Genomic DNA, 20,387 nt, shown 5'->3' with positions numbered 1-20,387 from the left:
ACTTCCTCCTTATCAATTTTGAACCCTTCCAGTGACAGAGTTTCTTCATCTGTCACCATGACCTGGGTAGCATCTACCTCCTTGGTAAAGATGGATGCAAAACATTCATTTAAATACCTCAGCCACAGCCCCTTCGCCCATGTGTAAATTCCCTCTTAGGTCCCTAATCGGCCCAACTCATCTTTTACCACCCTTTTACTATTTATATGCCTATGGGAGGCTTTGGGATTCCCCTTTATGTTGGCTGCCAGTAAAAGGCAACATATAAATGTGCATTCTTTCTTTTGTATCCATACCCAAGTGCGCTGTTTATAGGTGAGAAAACAGTCAATCTGCTCCTTAGTTTCAACCAGGTCCAAAGCCGCAAGGAAGATATATAAAAGTGGGACTCAGTTAACTGACCCTAGTCTAATTGTTCTCAAGGCAGCATCATTTTGCCTGGTACATTACCTAACATAGTTTCTTCCTATGTGTTGCCTCTCGGCAGGGAGCAGTAGCCACCAAAAACAAATCCCACTGCAGTTTTTTTTTACAAAAAAGGTTTTAACATTTTTGGAAATCAAGCTGTAGGAGCATAAAGTTAAACTGCAATAAATGCTCAGTAAGAAAGTTGCCAAGTTGCACTCACCACTTCATGTAACACTCCTTTTGAGTAACCCACAGTAACAGCAAATCAGATTGCAACATCAAGGTAAGCTTCTGCTAAAATAGCAGCAGTGATGGATTAGTGTGCTGGAGTTTTGCCTCAAAGTCAATGAGAATCAATCCCATGTAATGCAGCTGGAGTGCCCAACTATGCAGCATGAAAATGCCTTGGGACATTTTCAGACACTTCCATTTTCTTGCATGTATTTGTCTTTTGAGATGAAACCACAGGTTACCTTTGCAAATAAAGTATTTAAGACAGATGCAAAATCCAACAATTCTAGCATTCCTAAAGCCACTGGGGGGGAGACAGCAAGATTTTTCACTGTCATGCAAAATTAGAAAGTTAGCCACGATTACTCCAGCAGGTTATAGACACATTATGTCCAACAGCAGAAAACCATATAACATGACAACACATCTTAATAAAACAGCAATATTCACTAAGAATGGAAAAATAATGCTTGCTTTAACTGGTGTGGGCAGATTGATAATGTTGCAGTGTGAAATATGACATCTTGAACTACAAGCTTTGCATGGTTTAGACACAGACTGCAGCACAAAATTTGTAACAAGCAGATACCTTGATGGAAACAAAGCCAATACTGTTTTTGTTACAAGTGGCATAGGCTTGCACAAGTATTACACAAGTTCCCTCTCCCAAATTTTTTTTATTCATTCATGGGATCTGAGCGTCAGCATATATTGCCCATTCCTAATTGCCCTCAAGATGGTGGTGGCGGCGAGTTGCCTTCTTCAACCCGCTGAAGTTCTTGTGGGGTAGGTACACCCACAGTGCTGTTAGGGAAGGAGTTCCAGGATCTTGACCCAGTGACAGTGAAGGAACGGCAATATATTTCCAAGTCAGGATGGTGAGTGGCTTGGAGGGGAACTTCCAGGTGGTGGTGTTCCCGTCTATCTGCTGCCCTTGTCCTTCTAGATGGTAGTGGTCATGGGTTTGGAAGGTGCTGTCGAAGGAGCCTTGGTGAGTTCCTGCAGTGCATCTAGTAGATGTTACACACTGCTGGTATTGTGCGTCAAAGGTGGAGGGAGTGAGTGTTTGTGGATGAGGTGCCAATCAAGCAGGCTGCTTTATCCTGGACAGTGTCAAGCTTCGAGTATTGTTGGAGCTGCCATCATCCAGGCATGTGGAGAGCATTCCATCACACTCCTGACCCGTGCCTTGTAGATGGTGGACAAGGTTTGGGGAGTCAGGAGGCAAGTTACTCATCGCAGAATTTCTAGCCTCTGATCTGCTCTTGTAGCCACAGTATCGATATAGCTAGTCCAATTCAGTTTCTGGTCAATGGTAACCCCCAGGATATCGATTGTGGGGGATTCAGTGATGGTAATGCAATTGATCGTCAAGGGGCGCTGGTTAATTTCTCTTGCTGGAGATGGTCATTGCCCAGCACTTGTATGGTGCGAATATTATTTGCCAATTGTCAGCCCAAGCCTGGATATTGTCCAGGTCTTGCTGCATTTAGACATGGACTGCTTCAGTATCTGAGGAGTCACAAATGGCGCTGAACATTGTGCAATCATCAGGGAGCATCCCCACTTCTGACCTTATAATGGAAGGAAGGTCATTGATGAAGCAACTGAAGATTGTTGGGCCCAGGACACTACCATGAGGAACTCGTGCAGTGATACCCTGGAATGGAGATGATTGACCTCCAACAACCACTCATCTTCCTTTGTGCTAGGTATGACTCAGTGGAGCATTTTCTCCAATTCCTATCAACTTCAGTTTTGCTAGGACTCCTTGATGCCACACTCGGGCAAATGCTGCCTTGATGTCAAGGGCAGTCACTCTCATCTCACCTCACCTCAGGATTTCAGCTCCTTAAGGCACTGACTTGTATTCCAGAGGACAGTCTCAAATCATATGACCAACAGTTCCATTCACCGGTCCTGCTCGCTTATACTCACTGATTAGCCTTTTGTAGTTCCTTCTGCTTTTGCAGGTTTGTGTCCACATACTTCAGCACGCGGCTCTCCGGAACCCATTCATCCCAACTAAAAACCAAGAGAGAAAAAAATAAGACAAGACGAAAATCACCAACGCATCAGGAATGTTCACAATTCACAGTTCAAAAACAGTGAGATTAAAATTACACATGTCAAAAGCTTGGTCTAGTCTTTTAGTTAAAAAAGCAAGGGGAAACATAAAGATACTAACTGAAAAAAACAGTTTAAGCAATTGAGGGAGCAAGAGAGATAGAATCTATTGGCGGTTAACTGGAAACAGACTGACTTAAAACCCACAATAGGAGAAATAAAGCAGTTTCTGCTACTGTATAGCAGAGCATTGTGGGTCACAATTATTAAGTTAGCCAGCCCTCCAATTGAGCTGAACAAATTATAACAATATATATCTTGTGGCCTCAAAGAGCCACACAAGGTTCAACACCATCCTACTTTAGTTGAATAAATGCATATTCACTCAATAATGCACTTGGTACTTATAAAACTAGAGTAGCCCCTGAGCAACCTACAGCAGACACGCAGGGACCTTTCCCAGTGTAAAAGCACACGATTGAGGCACTCCCATTTCTGACAATGACTCAACAGTTCCACCCTGTGATAGGGGCCAGTCAACCACCCAATAAAAGTTAATTGTACCCAAGTAGGTAGGCACTTTGACACTGGCAATCAGTCTCATCCAAGAATGGCACAAGTAGAATTTTAAGTACACATTCACATCCAAGCTCATCCTTGTGTTTTCTGCAGTACTATTACATCAAAAGAACCAGATAACCAATTTTAAGAGATGGTAACAAACTCAAGATACCAAAGTAATGACTGATGCTGAGCATTCAAAGGTTAACAAATACACTTACAATAAGAACGTGCTACTTGTTTTAAGAAAACGTTAGACAAGTTCAGCAACAAGGCAGCTCTAGTTTACGCAGGAACCCTCACATTTTTTTTTGGGGGGGGGGGGGGGGGGGGGGGGGTGGAATGAGAGGGGGGAATTACACCCGGACAGCCACTGAGAATATTCCAGTCTACATGCTGTTTATTCCAGCAGTTCTGCTCCTCAATGCATTCAGCAGCCCAATAACAAGCCAGGTGATGCTCAAACATCAAGTCAGTGTAGCCCAGGGCCCCACACTTACTAACTTTCTGAAGCTGAAGGAGGTAGATTCTAGCAATCAGGAATATCCCAACTTTTGAGGAGCATTCAGATAGAATCACTGCACACTCATTTCTCCTACACACCTGAGTGCTTCCAGCCCCTTCTCACTGTTCTCTGCTACCTCATCCAACGTCAAACCCTCAATCTCAAATTCTCCATCTCATTTCACTATGGTCAGTGAATCTTCCTTCCCATCCAATGATATTTGTCAATTCTAACTACCACTACCATTGGCTTAGGCTCATGCCTAATCAGTACATTCATTATCAAGCCTTCCACAACACATTAATGGCTCACTCCAAGCATTCATCTGAGCTACCCAATCCTCTCCATTCATTATTCATCCCGTGTCCCTCGCTTTAAGTGTGCCTCAGCACCCCACTCGACCCTTTTCCATTCACTGTCATGCCATTTGGCAATACCTGTAGGTATACATGCCAATGACACCCAAAAATAATTTCTCCAACATGACAGACTCCAGGACAGCATGTGATTGTTTGTCTGACATCCAATGCTGGTTAAATCAAAGTTTTCTGCAGCTTATCAGGAAAAAAGTGAAGCCTTTCTGTTCAGTTCACCCCTTCTGGTGTTGAAATAATTTAGCCACTGGCTGCTTGCAAATTTGATCTTGCTTCTGTCCGATTCTAACAGGACTTTATATCCGACATCCAGTCTACTTTCAGGATACTGTCAGCTTACCGGAGACTCTCTGGAGATGAGGGAAGTGGTACCTTCCCACTGAAACAGGGATGGGGAAAAAGCATGGGGAGAGGGACTAATTGGATAGTTCTTTTTAAAAGCTGGCAGAGGCTTGATCAACATGATCAACAGGAAATCTGACGGAGCTCATCAAAAGTCATGCCAGAGTTTGCAAAGTAAATTAAAAAAAACTACTGCCACTGAGTGGTAAAAGAGTCTTGTGGCTACAGAGCATACATTTATAATCTAAAGAACAAAACGAAGTAGTTGGGAGAATCTCCCTGGAGCTGAAAAGGTTAAGAGCGAGTTGTTGAGATCTTCAAAATCATGACAGATTTTGATAGAATATAAAGAGAAACTACTTCCTTTGGCAGACCAGTCAACAATCAGAGAAAACAGATTTAAGGCAACTGGCAAAAAGAGAAAAAATAAAGCCTGAAACAGTGTAAGAAACAGGGGCAGATTCAATAACAATTTTCAAAATGGGAATTGGATAAATATTTGAAGGGGTAAACTTTGCAGGGGTATGGGAAGTTGGGGGTTTGTGGGTGGGGCTAATTGAATAGCTTTATCAGATAGCTGACATAGGAATGGGCCAAATCACTTCCTTCTGTGATGCATTTACTCATTTTTATTATCACAGAATTGTTAGGACATGGAATACTCTACCAGAAAATGGAAGGAAGCAGTTTTTGAAAGGGAACAGCATAAGTATTTGAAAAACAAAAATACTCAGTGCCTGAGGACAATGGCAGGGAAATAGGAATCAGTAATGCAGGCAAAAGGCCTCTGTGCTGTAAAAGTTCTACAAGACAATATTTATCTGCGCATGCAGCCATCTATGTGCACATGCCCCTTTAAACCCAAGCTGCTGAGCAGATTTTTCCCATCACTCTATCACACGAGCTGTCAATGCAAGGCTAAAGCTGCACTGGGAGATTACGCAAATGAAAAATGACCCTACAAAATCAGAACAAGTCACTGCAGCACACTGCAGACAAGCCTGGGCAAGACAGCCAACTTCTAGCACAGACCTGGCATAAAGAATCTGGGCTACTGAAGGAAAATTTCACATTCCCACCATTACACATTGCTGAAATTGAAAAAATATTGGAGTCGTTAAAAAAATTGCATTCTTGGATAAAAGTCAGAGCTGCAGATTCCAGAATGTGAAGCCCACCAGGTTTGTGCTGGTCTTGTAATTACAAGCTGAAATCACAATCGATTAGTGTTTTTGGAATGTTCTTCCTAAAACCCCTCTGTCCCTGTCAAGTGCCAACCTGGATGTAAACCTTACATACATCATCAGCTTGGCTCAGTCATAGTGTTCCCATCCAAATCTTGGGGTTCAAGTCCCACCCCAAAACTCGTGTGCCTAATTCAGACCGACATTTCAGTGCAGTTCTGCTGCACTGAGCTTCTGTGTTTCAGGTGATGCTAAACCCAGGTCCTACATGCCTGTGACCACTAAAGACCTAATAACACCATTTGAGGAGTTGGTCAAGATGCTGGCCAATATTCATTCTCCAAACGACATCACCAAAAAGGATAGCTGCTCAGTTAGCATTTACTGATTGTGGGAACTTATGTACAATGCTTGCTATCAGACAGTGCAATTTCCAAAGCAATTTATTGACTTGGATCTCATTCGGATATCGTGAAGCTGCGAAAGGGGGCTACAAAAGTTAAATTTTACTTTCTTGCTCCACATCTCTTCCTAACCTTCAAAAAAACCCCTTCCAAACCCAACTGTAAAACCATGTAGCTGGTCATGCATGCGTCACTTTCTTTACAGAAGAAACTGGGGTGACTGGAGGCCATTTCTTTTTTAGTCCTGCGAGTTGATACAATCTGAAAGGAGATTCAATAACAATTTTCAAAAGGGAATTAGATAAAATGGGAAATGGAAGAACTTGCAGGGCTAATGGAGAGAGAGCAGGGGGCACTGGGACTAATAGGCCAGGTCTTTCAAAGTGCTGGCATAGGCACAATGGGCTGAATGACCTCTTTCTGTACTGTACCATTCTCCATCTCCCTCCTGTTCACTTTGATAGGGTGTTTCATTACATTAAAAGGTGATATACGAACACAAGTTATTGCAGTGGCAGCACTGATTTAGTGGATCATTAAAATCAGGTCACCTAAAGCTACCTCACAGCTTTCTGATTTGCAAATGATTTGCAGTAGTGAATAAAACATTTCAATTTGATGGCAATATCAAATAAATAACTGTGGTAATGAAAAGCAGCACTTATTCAATCATTTATCAACATTAGGGGTAATCTGAAACGGCATTAGAGAGGAGTCAGACTCAAAAGACCATCGTCCCTCCTTAGATATACACAAAAAGCATTTTAAAATTCATATCATTAAGACGTCTGATTAGAAAATGACCCAAACAGTACAAGATCTGCATTATATCAGTAGGTTCTGTCATTAACCCAGAGTTTTCTCACAAGCTCATTTCTCATGTTAATTCAGCTTCACCCCAAGCAAATCTTGTTCCCTCCTCCCCAAAGGTGCCATTTTAGCACCACAGACCCTGCAATCTCCATATCCAAATGTGGAGTCTTCATGCTGGATGGTGTGTTGGCAGGCTACTTGACCTTGAGGCATATCACATTTGGCCCAATTTTGACTTCAGTTCATGGCGGCACGTGCACTAGCCAACTAGGAGTTAGCGGATAGAAGTCAGGATCGTGCCTGAATGCCTGAATTTCTTTCTCCCTAATTCAGTGACTAGGTTGAATGTATTGCCTCTACAGCTACTGCAGCTGAGGCCACCTAACTTAGCACAAATCAGGGGCTGAAATGGGAACATTTGGTGCATTCCCCCCCATCAGTGCAATACTTATATTTGGAAGCAACTTAATAGATATTCCCAACATTTATATACATTGTATAGATTTTACACCAAGTTCATGCCTGTATCTGTATATATGTTCACTTTCTTGGAAAACAATCTTTGAGTTTATATAGTTCCCGAAGCTAAATAAAGATAAAATAATTCTGTGAAGCAGCATGGAAAACAATGACATTTTATTTTAGTCTTAAGTAAAATAATTCTAACCAGTCTTTACAATACCTGCAATCTTGAAGATACCACACACCTAAGCTGTTTGAACAGGCGAAACAATAGAGAATTACATATTTGGCATTTTCTCTCATTAACCTAACCTATAGTTGTAAACAATGCATATCTTCAGGACCCAACTCTATTGAACACAATGGTATTTACATTTTTTGTTGCTGAACAAAGCAGTGTTGTGGGCACCGTGACAAGGCATCAATTTTGGGGTAAAATGAAGGCATCATCTGAATCGTTTTTGAGAGGGGAAGTGTAAATTGGAGCCATCTCTTTGCAATGCTACTTAATTGAGTAAATGTTGTTAACTGCAATAATTTTTGCAAGTTGTCTATTGATAAAATAGTAATTTTTAAAAATATCCAGTTAAGCATCCTATATAAAGTTGTGATTTTCAGTACAGTCACAATTTTTCTGTTTACAAATTCACTTGCGATTATTTTTGCGAATTAACTGTAAAATCACTTGAACACTTTGAGCAAGCTACAATTTTCCACCAAAATATACAGATCTTATAAGCTGGAATACAAGCAATTTAATCTTTAGTCTCCTTTCTGGGATGTATGATCATCTTGATACAAAAACCAGGTAACATCAAATCAGTTTCTTTCTGTCCCCTTCGTCCTGACAAAAGTCAATTCTCTCCTTTTCTGGAGGTATAGAGACTTTGTCGAGGTGCAGTTCTGGTAAGTTGCGCCCCTCAAGGACTTACATTGCCCAAGTACCCTTTATATGAGCCCAGGGTGCACATCAACAGATGCCACAGAGGCATCAGCGCTGAGGTCAAACTTGCCTTCGGTCCAAGTCCAGCTACGCACCTCTAACACAGGTCACTGGATAGTTGTCAAGAATGAAGAACAACGTTCCCGTAAACATTTTTTTTTGTTGAGTTGGACCTATTCATTTTAGTTCACGGGTCCTTTAAACCTGTTTGCACGGCAACCGAAATGCAATGATTTGTGCTGGGCCTGTGCAGGAACCTCCAGGTTGCTATGCAGCCATACAACCTACGAGGGAACATTGATACAGAAACCTAATGGCTCCTGTTTACCCACCCCTCCCCCAGCTTGAGGGTTCTTCAAATACTGCCAACACCTTCAATTCAGCAAACATCTCCTTCAGGTCTCCTTGTGCCATTCTTTCATCAAGGGGACAAGGGCTAACAGGGCCTAAGCCTCTCCTCGGGCACAAACCAGCTACTTCGGCCACATAACAGCTGCAAGGTCCACTCACTTTATTCATCATCCTCTGCAGATGAGCGCCTGGCCACCATTCAAGGCCAGTCCAGAGGTTTGAGCAAGATCATAAACGATGGGCGGAGAGACAATTACTGAAAACGATTTGACACAACCCGTCATTTGCAGGGTTGACAAGAAAATGCTAATTCTACAGCTTTGATGACAGATTCAGAACAACGTTAGAGAGAGATTTGCTGAGGGTGTTTTAGATCAACACCTGGTTCTTTACTACAGAAGACGCAAACTGCATGCATCAATTGCTTGCCTGATGTGCTGAGAAGGTGGCCTCTAGAAAATCAGTGGCACAAGTACAAATGCTACAATAACACAGGACATAAGGATATTTATTGCGGGCTGACGACTGCCATTAAAGACCCATTCTCACAATAGTCTCCACCACAAGTGGAGTCATGCAGGCCCATTTGTTTTAGCCTGACCAACAAAGCTCTGAATTCAGCCCAGTGCATTGTGACTTCGGAGCACCCCTTCCCAGACTGCAAACCACTGCACCGTAAATGTGCCAGAGGTGCCAAGGAAGGTCAACATTCACAATTGTGACTGGATTATTATTTTTTTTTTTACAAAGGTGGTGGCAAACCAGACATTCCCCAACGCCACTGGTAAAATTCCGTGGAAGCAGACAACCAGCACAGCACCCATCAGGCCACCCAGCTTTATGCCTCCCCTACCCCACCTGTCAGCCCTCACCTGGGAGGGACGGGAGTGCAAAATTCCAGCTTGCGTTTATGTAACAATGCTATGAAAATGCCAACTAAGATCTGAATCCTCTTCCTCCCCAGGATGGAGATGAGAAGAATTTTTTTTCTCTCAGAGGGTGGTGCGACTTTGGAACTCTCTGCCTCAGAAGGAGGAGGCAGGGTCATTGAATATTTTTAAGGCAGAGGTAGATCGATTCCCTTGCCTAACAAGAATCTAAGATTATCAGGGTTAGATGGGAGTGTGGAAATCGAAATACAAGATGATCAGCCATGATCTTATTGAACGGCAGAGCAGGCTCGAGAGGCCGAATGGTCTACTCCTGTTCCTATTTCTAATATTATGCTCCTCAATCCCCAAGTAAAATTTTCCAGTACACATTTTATGGTTCAGCATCTTTAGCCTCCTTCAATTTACAACTTATTTTCAAACTAGAAATTTCTCTTGCATAGAGAGTTCCAAGTATTAATATGGTGGGCTTCTGGAAGTGAGGTCCACAGTATTCAGACAAAATTCCTGCAAAATCAACTTCAATGGGCTCGCCACAATGTCTGGATTGCCTTTTCTCAACGTTCAAATGGCCAACGCTCCGGGGAGGACAAAGGAAACGCTTCAAAGACATCGTGAAGCTCTCCTTGAAGCATGGTGGCATTGACCTTAATGGATGGGAGAAGCTTGCTGCCAATCGCTCAGAATGGCAACTTCCCCATCAAGCTGCATCATGCCCCTGTCCCAACACTTTAATGATCAAGCCAGAGAAGGGAAGTAAAGGAAGCAAATCTTGCACTACCTTGTGGGTCATTGTGCCCCATATGACCAAAGGTTTGCAGGTTTAAAAATCAGCCTACTCAGTCACACGAAGACCCATGGCAGAAATCACGGCCCCAATTAGACGTCACCCTTAAATTGAAGGACAGTGACAACTGTGGCTGTAGCATTTAATAGTTCAAGGTTACAGGAAAGGTCAATGTTTGCACAGTGTAGCATCAACAAGATGAACATCATTGAATTCTAAATTGTCAAGTCTGGGTAAAAAATGGCTATTCAAACCATTGAAGCACTTCCCTCTCATGGCACATTGCTGCAATTTAATTACGGTCACCACAATGTTTTTCATTCCTGGATCTTGCTCAAAAAATTATGCCAAACATTTATCACATATTTTTCATTCGTTTCCATTGAGCTCCCTCGCATTTCACAATTCTAGTCTCTTCTAAATTGTTCTAATAATTCCATATTAGACAATACCTTCCCCATTCAAGCATATTCACAATCTTGGTGTTACCTCTATTTTCTGCATTTTATACTTACTTTTTATTCCAGCCACTATAATGTATGAAGTACTTCACTTGTTTGTCCTTTATAGCAACCTTTACACACTACAATACAAAAAAAGAAAAATTAACTAGATTAAATTCAGCAGCCAAGTTTGAGGGGTCATTAGGATTAGCACACAAAAATATACAAGTAACTTTTGATATAATTACTTTAATTGATGTAGAAGTCAAAGGTATATTTATCTATCAGCAGCTAATATTGCAAGACAACTTGCAAAGCATAGTTTGCACGAGAAAGAAAAATGGTAACCGTTCCAAGAGAAAGGGCAGAGTGTGAGGGATCCCATAAGGGAATGGTCACCAATGTGCCCTGATCTCTGTTTCCAATGATGCAACAGAACAAGCATTCTCTCACCACACCCAAGACACAGCACGCATTCCATCCATCTAGGATTAACTGACTAATCCCCAGTGAAATTCCACCTCAATACCTGATGGCCAAAGATCTGATATTCCAACATTAACTACCAAATCTTTCCAATTAAATATCAACTCGGGATGAGTAAAACCAGAATATGGAGTAAATTTTTGGGGAGAAAAACTGTAAACTCCACTTAGTGTTGTACCCTAAGCCTCAAACCAATATCCAAACGTATAAATTAGGAGTAGGCCACTCATCCCCTCGAGCCTGTTCCGCCAGTTAGTAAGATCATGGCTGATCTGATTGTAACCTCAACTCCACATTCCCACCTGCCCCTGATAACCTTTCACCCCCTTGCTTACCAAGAACCTAACTCTGCCTTAAAAATATTCAAAGATTCTCTTCCACCGCCTTTTGGATGAAGAGAGAAAAAAATTCCTCTCATCTCAGTCTTAAAAGGGTAGTCCCTTATTTTTAAACTGTGACTTATTTTTAAACTAGATTCTCCCACAACAGGAAACATCATCTCCACATCCACCCTGTCAAGACCCTTTAGGATCTTGTACGTTTCAATCAAGTCGCCTCTTACTCTTCTAAACTCTGTTTTTGTTCCAGTGGTTACAAGCCTGGCTTGTCCAACCTTTCCTCATAAGACAACACTCCCATTCCAGGTATTAATCTGGTAAACCCCTTCTCTGAACTGCTTCCAACACATTTACATCCTCCTTTAAATAAGGAGGCTAATATTGTTCACTGTACTCCAGATGTGGTCTCACCAATGCCCAGTATAACTTAAGCATAACCTCACTGCTCTTGTATTCAACGAGCATCGCAAAAAACAATAACATTCTATTAGCTTTCCTAATTACTTGTTGTACCTTCATACTAACATTTTGCAATTCATGCATTAGGACACCCAAATCCCTCTAAATCTTAGAGCTGTACAATCTCTCACTATTTAGATTATACCCTTTTTTATTCTTCCTGCCAAAATAGACAATTTCACATTTGCCCACATTATACTCCATTTGCCAGATCTTCACCCATTCACTTAACCTATTGTGCCATATTATGGGTTATGTACCACAACTCATTGTAGCCTCATGTCCTATTACTTTCCTACCTACCTTTGCATCATCAGCAAATGTAGCAACAATACCTTCAGTTCCTTCATCCAAGTCATTTATATAGATTGTAACAAGTTGAGGCCTCAGCACTGATTCCCATGGCAAATCACTCATTACATCTTAGCAACCAGAAAATGACCAATTTTTGCCTATTCCATTTCCTGTTAGTTGGCCAATCTTCTATCCATGTTAGTATGCCCCCCCCCCCCCCCCCCCCCCCCCAACCATGAGTTTTCATTTTCTGCAATAACCTTTGATGAGGCACCTTATCAAATGCCTTCTGGAAATCTAAGTGTATCCACTGCTTCCCCTTTATCCACAGCATATGCTACTTCTTCAAAGAACTCCAATAAATTTGTTAACATAATTTCCCTTTCACAAAACCATGTTGACTCTGCCTGATTGCCATGAATTTATCTAAGTGCCCTGCTATAACATCTTTAATAATAGCTTCAAACATTTTCCCTATTACAGATGTTAAGCCAACTGGCTGTAGTTTCCTGTTTCGTCTTCCTCCCTTTTTGAATAAAGGAGTTACATTCGCTATTTTCCAATCTAATGGAACCTTCCCCAAATCTAGGGAATTTTGGAAAATCAAAACCAATGCATTAACTATCTCACCAGCCACTAAGACCCTAGGATGAAGTCTATCAGGGCCCAGGGCCTTGTCAGCCCATAGCTCCAACAATTTGCTCAGCACCACTTCCCTGGTAATTGTAATTTTCTCCAGTTCCTTCCTCCTTTCCACTTCCTGATTTACAGGTTCCTGGTTCATTTTCTGATTCCTAAAGCTCTCCACTACTGGGGGTTCCCCCACCTCAGTTCTGGGTCTGTTGGAGATTAATTGAAAGAGATTGATTCTGCGATTAATCAACAACTCAATTGCTATTTTATCAGTGACCGCCAGGATTATAGAACGTGAACTAGATGGGCCTTGTCTTTTCTCATCTAGAAGTTTTTAAATTAGGAATACAATTCAAACATGAGTGAATTAACACAATAAACTTAATGCACTCTCTCCTAAATTGTCTAAATATTAAAATACTATACTAAAGTGACACATTGGCTTTGTGTGCATGAAGCTGTCAGTCTTAGTGAATGTGCTGATAACACTGGCTCCAGGCAGAGCCTGGATGGCCCACAACCTTCTGAATGAGCAACAAGAATGCTAACATTGAGCTAAGGCCAACAGTAAATGCAGTAGGAAGATGTGAAGAATAAGAGCAGGGGATGTGTTTTTTTTTAATAACCTGTAAGGATAATGAGCAATGAAGATGCACATATCTCCCATTTAAAATGGCAGTCCTGTTCTTTTGTGTGAGGCAACAGCAAGTGGTTGGTGAGAGAGGCAGCTTATGAATTAGTAAGGCTCTGCTACTGTACCTTGGCTGTGCTCCATCAGGCTTTTTTTTTTAAATAAAAGGGGCAAGTATTGTATATTACATTAAACAGAACAAGTCAGCTCAGAAACAGAAGAATCTCAGCTAAGGCCAATGATTTAGGTTTCATTGAAAAACAGACTGGATCAAATAGATCCATCCTCAAAACTGCCAGTAAAGATCCCAGAATGTCATTGTATTTGACTAAACATCACCAGAAAACCAATCACAGAATGTGATCCCCAAAATATTAATAAAAGCCCTGCACCCCCATGCAATAAAATGGATTGAACTTGCTCAGTCACTGAAAATCAATGAATCTAATAGCATTCCCTCTTATTTCCCCCAAATGGAACACAAGCACTCAATGGGGTGGGAGGGAAAATCAGTTCCCTATTTCGAGTGAAGTTTCCCCAAAAGTTATACAAACCAGCATAACTCACAAAAAAATTCAGTGCCTGATTGTGCTGGCTGAGCTCTGAGGGGCAGTAGGAAAGGAGCCAGAGTTAGCTTTTGCCATCCATACAGAGAATAGAAAACAAAAAGATGCTCTGGAGATTCTGCTAATTTTTTAAAAATTCTTTCACAGGTTGTGGGTGCCAGTGGGTAAGCATTTATTGCCCATCCCTCATTGCCCATGAAAAGGTGCTGGTGGGCTGCCTACTTCAACTGCTGCAGTCCATACAAACTAGGAGGAGTGGGCCACTCGGCCCCTCGAGCCTGCTCCGCCATTCAACAAGATCACGGCTGATGGATGTAACCTCAACTCCACATTCCAACCTATCCCCAATAACCTTTCACGCCCTTGCTTACCCCATGTGGTGTAGGTACACTCAAAGTGCTATTACGAAGGGAGTTCCAGGATTTTGACCCAGCGACAGTGAAGGGGCAACAATACAGTTCCAAGTCAGGATGGTTTGGGGAGAGAATTGCAGGTGGTGGTGTTCTCATGCATCTGCTGCCCTTGACCTTCTAGGTGGTAGAGGTCACAGGATTGGAAGGTGGTGTCCAAGGAGCCTTGGCGAGTTGTTGCAGTGCATCTTGTAGGTGGTACACATTGCTGCCACTGTGCATCAGTGGCAGAGGGAGTGAATGGTGAAGGTGGGTGGATGGGGTTCCAATCAAGAGGACTGCTTTGTCCTGGATGGTGCCAAGCTTCTTGCATGTTGTTGGATCCGCACTCATCCAGGCAAGTGGAGAGTATCCCATCAAACTCCTGATTTGTGACTTATAGATGGTAGACAAATTTGGGGAGTCAGGAGTCTCTGCAGAATTCCCAGCCTCAGCATTTACATGGCTGGTGCAATTCACTGCCTGGTCAATGGTAACCCCCAGGATGTTGGTAGTGGGGGATTCAGCGATAGTAATGCCATTGAATGACAAGCAGCGATGGTTAGATTCGCTCTTGTTGGAGATGGTCATTGCCTGGCACTTGTGTGGCACAAATGTTACTTGCCACTTATCAGCCCAAGATTGAACATTGTCCAGGTCTTGCTGCATATACGCATGGACTGCTTAAGTATCTGAGTCACCGCGAATGGTGAACATTGTGCAACCATCAGCGACCATCCCCACTTCCGACCTTTTGATGGAAAGAAGGTCATTGATGAAGCAGCTGAAGATAGTCGGGCCTAGGACACTACCCTGAGGAACTCCTGCAGTGATGTCCTGGAACTGAGATGACTGACCTCCAACAACCACAACTACCTTCCTTTGTGATAGGTATGGATCCAAGCAACAGAGAGTTTTCCCCTGATCTCCACTGACTTCAGCATTGCAAGGGGTCCTTGACGCCACACTCTGTCAAATGCGGCCTTGATGTCAAGGGAAGTGTCTTCACCTGACCTCAAGATCAAGTGCGTACCAATGGGCCGCTGCTGAAAAATGAATAGGCTGGGACACTAACAGTGCAATCAATTTTTTCAAAAAGGAGTTTTAGACTGATGAGGATTCCTATTTCCATTACACTCATTTCCAAAAGGAGACCAATCACTGCTTAAAAATGAGCACAGTATTTACCTTGATTCATAACCTGACAATTCCATTGAAAATTAAAGCTTAATTTGAAAAAATGTGGTTAATTTAATCCAGATCATATTCTTAGCAGTAATCAAAACCTTTTCTCCTTTTGCGCAAGTGAAACTTGAAGGAGCTGATTAAAAGCAGATCATCTACTACATAACGAGAGCAATTGGAGAAAATGTGTCACTTAACCAAACCCATCAATGTGAAGTGCCCAGGCAATGCTGCAAACAGTTATATCAACGGGGAATACTTGGAACAAATCACCTCGCATTCACAATATTGCAAAAAGATTCTCAGTCTTTGCAAAATTGACTGATCTTAGATGGTATGCTGGTAAAGCATCACAACTGTCCCCTTGGCCCTATTCCAGGAAGATGGGGAAGAGGCCATTCCTGATCGTTATTTACAACCCCCAGTGTTTATGAAAGAAAAGTTAGTGAGAGTCAGCACCTTAAATAGAAGAATGAAAAGTGGCCATGCCACAAAAGCAGAAAATAGATGTAGCAATCTTTGGTATCCTTCCTGAGAGATGACCAAACTGCTGTTCAAGGTCCATGAATTACCACCCACCTTACTGCCAACACCCAACTACACATGCAAGCCTCAACACCCAGACAGCCAAATCCTACATTTTCGGCTTGCAGTCTAAACTTTGTTGGCAGCACACAAGATGAGAGGCTTGAATAACCTTTGCCTCCTTGATAATGTAAATAGTTTAAGGTGGAACTAAGAACAACATGATTCAGAGCAGAAGTGAACAAGGAGAAATTTAACAGACTGAATTTAAAATTATGAAGACAAACAATTTGGCCTTTACATAATGCCTTCAAAAAAGTGTTAGTAAGCTATTCAACTACAGTTGCAGAACAACCAAGTCCAACATGCATATGCACTTGCTAATTAGGAGTTACTGGAAATGAGAAACCAGGAACCCTTGTAATTAAAACAAAAAATAAGGAAACACATTTATTACATTTTTTAGCACTTGTGAAGAGAGAGCAGATCCTTTGTTAGAGGAGAAAGGTAAGCAGAAGCCCCTTTACCCAGTGGTGACCAATTCCCTTTGATTTCCTCACCCTTGTGAACAGACTCATTTATGTTCTTTATTATTTGTTCTTGGGCAGCAGGTCACTCTAACAAGACTACATTTATTGCACATTTCAAAACTAAATGGCTTGCCTGGACCTTTCCGAGGAGGAAACTGGAAACAGATTGTCAGGCAAGGATATTTAGGGTTATGGAGCCAAACCAAGTAAATGGAGTTAGGATACAGGTCAGTCAAACAGGCTGATGAAGGTGGAATGTCATCCTGTTGTTCTGATGTTTAAAAGTTAATTCTAGAGTGGGGGCTGGATTCATGTGTAGACAGGGTAGGGGTAGCAGGTTCCTTTCGTGAGTGGCATTGATGAATCAGCCGCATCTCTGTGACAATCTGGCAGCAATTCATTGCCATTTTGTTTCTATTTTCAGCCATTCTGATAAGTTTCACAGAATATGACACAGCCCTTCATGCCTGTGTTAGCTCTTTGAAACAGCTATCCAATCAGTCCCATTCCCTTTCTCTTTATCCATCATCCTGTAATTGTTTTCTTTTTCAAGTATTTATCCAATTCCTCTTTGAAAAGTATTATTGAATCTGCTTCCACAGCCCTTTCAAGCAGTGCACTGCAGGTCATTAAAACTCAAGATAATTCTTTCCCCTTATTTACTGTCTCAATAGCCTTCATGATTTTTAAAACCTCTATTTCTTTTCAGATGCTGACGTACCTGCTATATATTTCCAGGTTTATTTTAGGCTTGCAGCTTATGTTCATAGATACCAGATTTCCTTTCAAATCACCATCTTCGCAGTATCTGATGATTCTTTTATTATTCTCACCAGGGTTGGTTCTCACTCCTACTCTGTTCCTTTGTATCAATTCCCTTCTCAGCGCATTGAAAACGGAGTTAGGGTCCTCCAATGTGATAATTCCAGTGTACATCAATAAATTTTGAAGTGCATGTCTTCAGCATTCACCCCAAACCTTCTTCCAGTGTAACTGAAGCAAATTATTTTCTCCATATCCTTAATTATTTTCCCTTTCAAATCTTTGAAGATAGTTTTACATCTCTTGTAAATCAGTAACTGACATCTCATCTTTGGTGGTTCCACCCTTAATTTCCTTCACCTACTGTGATTCTTTGCCTCATTATCATCTCTTGCATCAAACAGAACTCCCTTAATAGCTGAAACTAACTTCAAGGGGCTTAATTTCCTTTTTGGTGCCAAATACAAAAATTAAGATTTAATTTTTATATCTATAAAGCCCAAATCTATCCAGCACTTCAGTACTGCTTCTATATTTGAACATCCTCTTTTTGCAACTTACACTTCTGGACAGGATAAGAGAACAAAACTTGTCTGATCAGTGAGTGTTCTCCTTTCCTGCCCAAATGGCAACACTTCTCATCTTTCTCTCTTTTTATTTGGTTGCAGCTCAGAGAAGCTCTGTGATAATATTGTCATTCCTCCTAAATCACAAATACACTGTCCTCCTTACTCATTTGAAACCAAGACTGGTGTGCAGTCTCCAACTCTAACCCATTCTTTTCCAGGATGCAAAAATGTGGACTCTTTATGCCCTTCAGTCCTCAGGCAACCCAAGCTCAGAATCACCAACCAGCACTTTCCAATTTACTTCTGCCTTCCTTTACTGTTCTTAAATCTTGAGAGTTAAGGGAGTATTCACAGTGACTAAGAAACCCTTACTTGGTAAGGCAATACAAAGATAGAAAATATATATATATATATGTCATGTATTTCCAACAATTTATCATTTTCTCTATAAAGAGCATATTTTACCAAGAGACAGTATAATAGATTCCAGATTGGTTTTCCGAGATTTGTTGTTTTGTTGAAAAGAAAGAGATGGATATTTTTCTGACCGAACAAAAATACTAACTTGGTAATAAAAAACAAATAAAGATGCATTTTGCCAAGTAGAAAATCTCTTGAAAGAAGAAAGCTTCTGCAGCACATACCTTTGCCTCATAAAGCAATGGCCCATGGAAACACAAGACACGTTCACCTGGAAAAAAAGGGAACAAAGTGATTCATTCTGTAAGGTTAACATTCAATCTCCAGTACCATTATAATGAAGTCTTTAAAATGACTAACACCAGCCTTCCTGCGCACCCCCCCCCACCCCATTTTTTGGTGAAATCACATATTCCAGTTTATGCAACTCAGAAATTAGAAGATGCTGTTTAATTTGAATTAAAATCATGCAAACAACTTCTGTGCTGTTTTGTTACTACTGCTCAATTAAAATGACCAGATGACCCAACCATTTTCCCAGCAAACATAACTTTGAATTAACAGGAGTTGAGCAGATTTTACAGAAAACTCCACATCTTGGTTGCTGGTGGTCAGTCGCATCCCATACCCACTGCAAGTACTGCCAATAATGGCCGAGAGAGAGCATCTGCTTGTTTCAGTTCAATACTTGTCTGCGCTAATTGTGGTGCTCAGCATTTCTATCTGTCCCTACTAATGCTGTAAGCCCAGTGGCATGGGTTTGGCAGCGCTGGGGGTACATAAAACAGGAGGGAAGGTGGCTGGGGAAACACACATCCTTGAGATGGATACTCTTAAGATCTTATGATGATATGATCTTAAGAAACAGGAGCAAGAGTAGGCCATTCAGCCCATCAAGCCTGCTCTGCCATTCAATAAGATCCTGACGGATCCGATTGTGGCTTTAACTCCACTTTCCTGTCTTTCCCCATAACCCCCCAACTTCCTTGTAGATCAAAAATCTGTCCAACACAGCCTATATTTAGTGATCCAGCTTCCACTGCTCTCTGGGGAAGAGAATTCTAAATGCGAACAACCTTCTGAAAGAAGAAATTCCTCCTTATCTTGGTCTTAAATGGGAGACCCCTCATTTTGAAATTATGCCCCTAATTCCAGATTCCCCCACAAGGGGGATATCCTCCTCACAGCTACCCTGTCCAGTCTCCCCAGGATCTGCTTCAACAAGATCACCTCTCATTCTTCTAAAATCCAATGAGTATAAACCCAGACTGCTCAATCTTCTCATAAGACAACCCCTTCATTCCAGGAATTAGCATAGTGAACCTTCTCTGAACTGCTTCCAGTGCAAGTATACTCGGTACACAAGTACTACCAAGGTCAGGCTGTGGTTGTCTGGGAGGGCAGTATTACAGAGTAAGTCTGACTTAAAATGGCAAACTTTGAACATCGAACCAGAAGAATATTTGAATCACTTCAAAAATTTGAGAGGATTGCATTGAGAGAAGAAAAAATATATAGCACCTTACACAACCTCAGGACATCTCAAAATGCTTCACAGAAATAGAAGTACTTTATGCAGTACTGTCATTATTATAATGTAGGAGATGCAGAATTCAATTTCTGTGGATCAAGGACCCACAAATATCAATGATATAACTAGCAGATAAGCCGATTTCCTTAAGTAATGTTGGTTAATATTGATCACGACATTATATTCTGCAAATCCCACGTATCAACAGTTACATACTGATTCAGAGATTCAAAGAGTTGAACTAGTGATCACTCAAAAGCCTGCGCCATAATAGGCTCAGTCATATAGCTGCCACCAACACATA

General features: G+C 41.6%; 1 protein-coding gene across 3 annotated transcripts in view; it reads right to left on the bottom strand.

The window, feature by feature from the left end:
• Positions 1 to 20,387, bottom strand: part of morf4l1 (mortality factor 4 like 1) — a 46,341-nt gene that overhangs the window by 23,225 nt on the left and 2,729 nt on the right. For all 3 annotated transcript variants that reach the window (XM_041175234.1, XM_041175233.1, XM_041175235.1), the window contains exons 2-4: positions 18,777 to 18,823; positions 10,838 to 10,905; positions 2,578 to 2,664 (exon numbers count right to left, since the gene is read on the bottom strand). In XM_041175234.1, the coding sequence (XP_041031168.1) occupies positions 2,578 to 2,664; positions 10,838 to 10,905; positions 18,777 to 18,823 (202 nt within the window). The remainder of the gene's footprint in view (positions 1 to 2,577; positions 2,665 to 10,837; positions 10,906 to 18,776; positions 18,824 to 20,387) is intronic.

The sequence above is a fragment of the Carcharodon carcharias genome, chromosome 26 (assembly GCF_017639515.1).
Source record: "Carcharodon carcharias isolate sCarCar2 chromosome 26, sCarCar2.pri, whole genome shotgun sequence".
Classification (NCBI taxonomy): Eukaryota; Metazoa; Chordata; class Chondrichthyes; order Lamniformes; family Lamnidae; genus Carcharodon; species Carcharodon carcharias.
This window is presented reverse-complemented; position numbering and strand designations above follow the sequence as displayed.